General features: G+C 45.7%; 1 protein-coding gene across 1 annotated transcript; it reads left to right on the top strand.

The window, feature by feature from the left end:
- Positions 1 to 7: 7 nt before the first annotated feature.
- Positions 8 to 4,270, top strand: LOC108966014 (chitinase-like protein PB1E7.04c; the record flags this gene model as incomplete). The annotated part of the gene is made up of 3 exons (XM_018928712.1): positions 8 to 885; positions 947 to 1,680; positions 1,743 to 4,270. Coding segments are annotated over 3 exons (3,810 nt in total), but the record flags the coding sequence as incomplete, so codon positions are not given.

Genomic DNA, 4,270 nt, shown 5'->3' with positions numbered 1-4,270 from the left:
CGCTTGGCAGGGTCCTACTTGCTTACATACACTCTATAATTTACTCTTGGAGCCATTCGACGACTTACTACCATCAGGTTGTTCAGTTTCACGACAAGGGCGAAAAGAGCTCATTTTGGTGTTGGAAAATGAACTTTACCTAGTGCCATTCGCCATATTACGCAGCTCCAAGGAAGATGGCGAATACTTATCGGAACGTTGTTCAATAATTACGATACCCTCGTTGCAATCGCTCCGTTTGAAGAGCAAAATTTTACGCACACGTGAACTTACGGAAAATCTAAGCACCGCCTTGGTAGTCGGCGGTCCACGTATACCTTCCGTACTATCCGAAACTTGGGGTTGGTCGGAATCACCTGCTTCGCTGCAAGAAGCCGCTATGGTTGCTGATATGCTACAAGCCAAGGCCATTGCGGGCTGCAATGCGACCAAAGAAGCAGTTATATCTGAGCTACCAACTGCAGAATGTGTACACTTTGCCGCTAACCTCAGCTGGAAACTGGGAGCGGTTGTGTTAAGCCCAGGCGATGTAGTGGATTCACAGACACAGAAACGTTATTATCAATCAACAGCTAGTGCTGGCGCACAGGAGGAGGAAACTAATGAACTATCTGGTGGCAATATAGAGTTGCCACAACTCTCCGACTTTATACTGTCCGCTGCAGATGTGCTCACTATGAAACTCAACGCTAAGTTGGTTGTGTTGAGCTCCTATCACTCGATTGAACCCATCACTGGTGCAGGTGTTGCCAATTTGGCGGGTAGCTGGTTATGTGCTGGTGCTGGAGCTGTACTTATATCTCTATGGCCAGTGCCCGAAACAGCTGCCAAAATATTATTGCGCGCGTTTTACTCCGCGCTCTTACAAGGTGCACGCGCTGCTAGGTAAGTTCCCTCTAGTATGGGTATAAACAGGAATAACACCCTCTGCTTTAATTTTTCACAGAGCTCTCGCCGAAGCCATGCAGACAGTCCAACATACTAAACATTTTGCTCATCCTGCCAACTGGGCTGGTTTCCTTCTAATCGGTGGTAATGTGCGACTTTCTAATAAAGTGGCCATGATGGGAAATGCATTGTGTGAACTAATGCGTACGCCTGATAAATGTCGCGATGCGCTACGTGTCTGCTTACACCTGGTTGAAAAGAGCTTACAACGCATACATCGGGGTCAAAAGAATGCAATGTACACAACACAGAAGAGCATTGAGAATAAGGCAGGACCAGTGGGCGGTTGGAAAGATCTTCTGATGGCAGTAGGCTTTCGCTTTGAGCCTGCTGCTAATGGCATACCATCAAGTGTTTTCTTCCCACAATCCGATCCGGAAGATCGTCTTTCACAATGCTCCGCTAGCCTACAAGCCTTGTTGGCACTGACGCCGCTTACTTTGCAAGCGTTGGCGAAGTTAGTCAATAGCGCCGATGTGGCAGATGATATCATTACACTTATAAGAAATGTTTTGGCGCAATTTCCACCCAAAGGTGCCGCTGAAACGGAGGCTTGCATAGAGATACCCTTGAGTGTGCGCTTGTGGCGCGTGGCAGGTTGTCACGAGCTTTTGGCATCCATTGGGTTCGATCTTACAGAGGTCGGTCAGGACCAAGTAACATTACGTACAGGCAAACAAGCGAACCGGCGAAACTGTCAATTTGTACTGCAAGCTTTGTTGGCGCTATTTGGTAAGTTAAGGCGTAGGAATCGCATACGATCTATTAAAATTATTATCTTTCTTTCGTTGTAGACACTCAAGAGGCACCGAAAAGCTTAGGATTGGACTCATCCAGCAGCTGTGAATCGCTCACTGATGAAACACAAGCCGAATTACAAGTATCTGTATCCAATCCAGCGCTCGCGCTAACATCAACACCTACAGCAACTACTTCCCACCTTTCGGCAGATTCCACCAAACCCATGGGACTGGGTTTGCAACTGCCACCACTTAATCGCACTCGCGTAATTAGCAGCAGCGGCAGCGCCTTTATATCGTATGTACGCCGACGTGGTGAACCCGATGGTGGACGCACTGACACAGAATCTATACCAAGCGCGCCAGACAGTGCTGGTTCAGCACTATATCCCACGCAGGATTCTAGCTTGGCCAACACTACTGACAGTGAACTATCAGATGGTTACATCTCGCAAGCGCATATTAATAAAACCACAGGACCTCGTTTAGGTTATTCCAGCTTACGTGCACCCGTACGCGTATCACGTCCTGGTGGTGGTGGTGAAAGTGATGCCGCATTTACTCCCAGCCCTCCCGTGACTACACAAAACCCAGTGGAGCAAAATGTATCTATGGCGTTAGCACACCAAACTCGTATACGTAATCTTTATTCAAGCGCAGGTATGAACTATTTAGGTGATAGTGTCATTCCAGAAATGAGTGTTGTGCCAAGTGGCATTTCTCGACGTCCAGACAGCTCCAGCTCGGCAAGTTCCACAACCGACTGGGAAATATCGGGGCATGCAACGGTCTTACGACGTAACAATCAACCACCTCCGCATCCTGGACATATGCCTCCACTGCCACCACCTAGACAAAACCTACCGTTGGTCGACAGTTTACGACCTGTGCCACCAATGGCGCCTGTCTACAATAACCTTGGACCCACTACATCGTTGGTCGGTCCCACCATGTTATCAGCTAACTTGGAATCTACAAGCTCTGAATCAGAAATTGAGCGTGGACTTGAGTTAACTCAGACGCCGATGTCACACTTCCGTCTTAAACCTAAAATAAAACTGGGTAACGCACAGTCATCAGTGGCTGCACGTCTTAGCAAAGAGCATGCGCTCTTCATGGATCGACTTAATATACGTACAGAAGCTCCTACGAATATGAATGCGAACCACCAAGGTGCTTCAGGCACAGCCAACGCACTTGCTGGTAGTCGCAAGCCTTTAAGTCTGCCCGAAGAAGACGATAATGCGCTTATTGTAAACGCATCCAACCTTTACTTCTCTCAAGCCGATACCGAGCTGCTAAACGAGGCAAAGAAAGACCTCAAATCAGTAGCCACAAATGCTACGACGGCAATAAGCAATCAAAGTGTTGCATCTAAAGATGCGAGCAAAGTGAATCAGAAGAGTATACAAGACTCAATAATGCGGCATATGAATCGTGAAACTCCCACCATCTCGGAGGTATACCATGAACGTAATCTGGGTCTAGGCCTAGCGCCACCACTCTCCAAATTACTGCTAAGCAAGAACTACGACGATGAGCCCAGTGTGAGTAGCAGCAGTAGCAAACTCAGCAATACTTGCACCATAAAAAGTATTGTTGATGCTGTCAATGAACTGGAACTCAGCGGCACCTCTTCCTCATCATCAGTGAGCACAGCTAATACGAAAACTATGAATATACCACCACACAACACAGCCAATAATAACACCAACCCGACTAATGCCAACAGCAACTGTGCCGCTATTAATACAAGCAGCAGCAACAACAATGGAAATGTGCACAATACCGTCGCAACCACAAAAGAGACTTGCTCCATTTGTGGTGAACCCGCAGACATCATTTGTCGTTGCAAAGCGGCCACGGTACAAAAGAAAGGCACGCTCAAACCCTGGCTAAGCAATGTGCCTTCGAGTATAGTGAAAGCCAGTGAACTCACCACCGCCGATATATTAGAACGACAGCATAAGATCAAAATGAATGTTGGCACGATCAAAACGAAAGCCGAAGTAGTCACAAATATGACTATGACAAATGTAAAACGCGCCAGCAGCCCCTTCAACGAGTTCTGCCGTCGGGATGAGGGTGATGGCAGATCCGTGGCAGACTCGCAATGCAGCAGTACGTACAAAACGGCGGCGGCGGTGTTAGGTAATAATGCTAATGGAAATGGTGGCACAGTGAGTAACAAAGAAAGTGCAAAAAGTACTACTCAAACCGGAGGCAGTGGTGTGCTGGGTAGAAAGATGTGAACAAGTATGAAAAATAAGGTCGCGTCTACTAAAGCGTAGATCAATAATTATCTAAGAAGTATTTTTAATCATAAATAAGATATTATTACAATTAATGTTTTCAATTTGTTAGTAAAATAGTTAAAACTCTTTAAATATTTCTAAAGGATAAAAAGAAGAGAAGTGTATTTTACTAGAAGTTGTACAGTTTCAGGCTTAGAATACATATTTCTTAAACTTAAGCTGTTTTTTGACTATCATACATTAAACTTGCCGTATCTTTTACATTATTTTTATGTAAGTATTATTTTGTCTGTATTGATTTTGAACTAAAAGACTCAATTGTGTATT

The sequence above is a fragment of the Bactrocera latifrons genome, unplaced genomic scaffold, assembly GCF_001853355.1.
Source record: "Bactrocera latifrons isolate USDA-ARS-PBARC rearing strain unplaced genomic scaffold, ASM185335v1 scaffold_154, whole genome shotgun sequence".
Lineage (NCBI taxonomy): Eukaryota > Metazoa > Arthropoda > Insecta > Diptera > Tephritidae > Bactrocera > Bactrocera latifrons.
The sequence above is the reverse complement of the archived record's forward strand: the minus strand, read 5'-3'. Positions and strand labels throughout refer to the sequence as shown.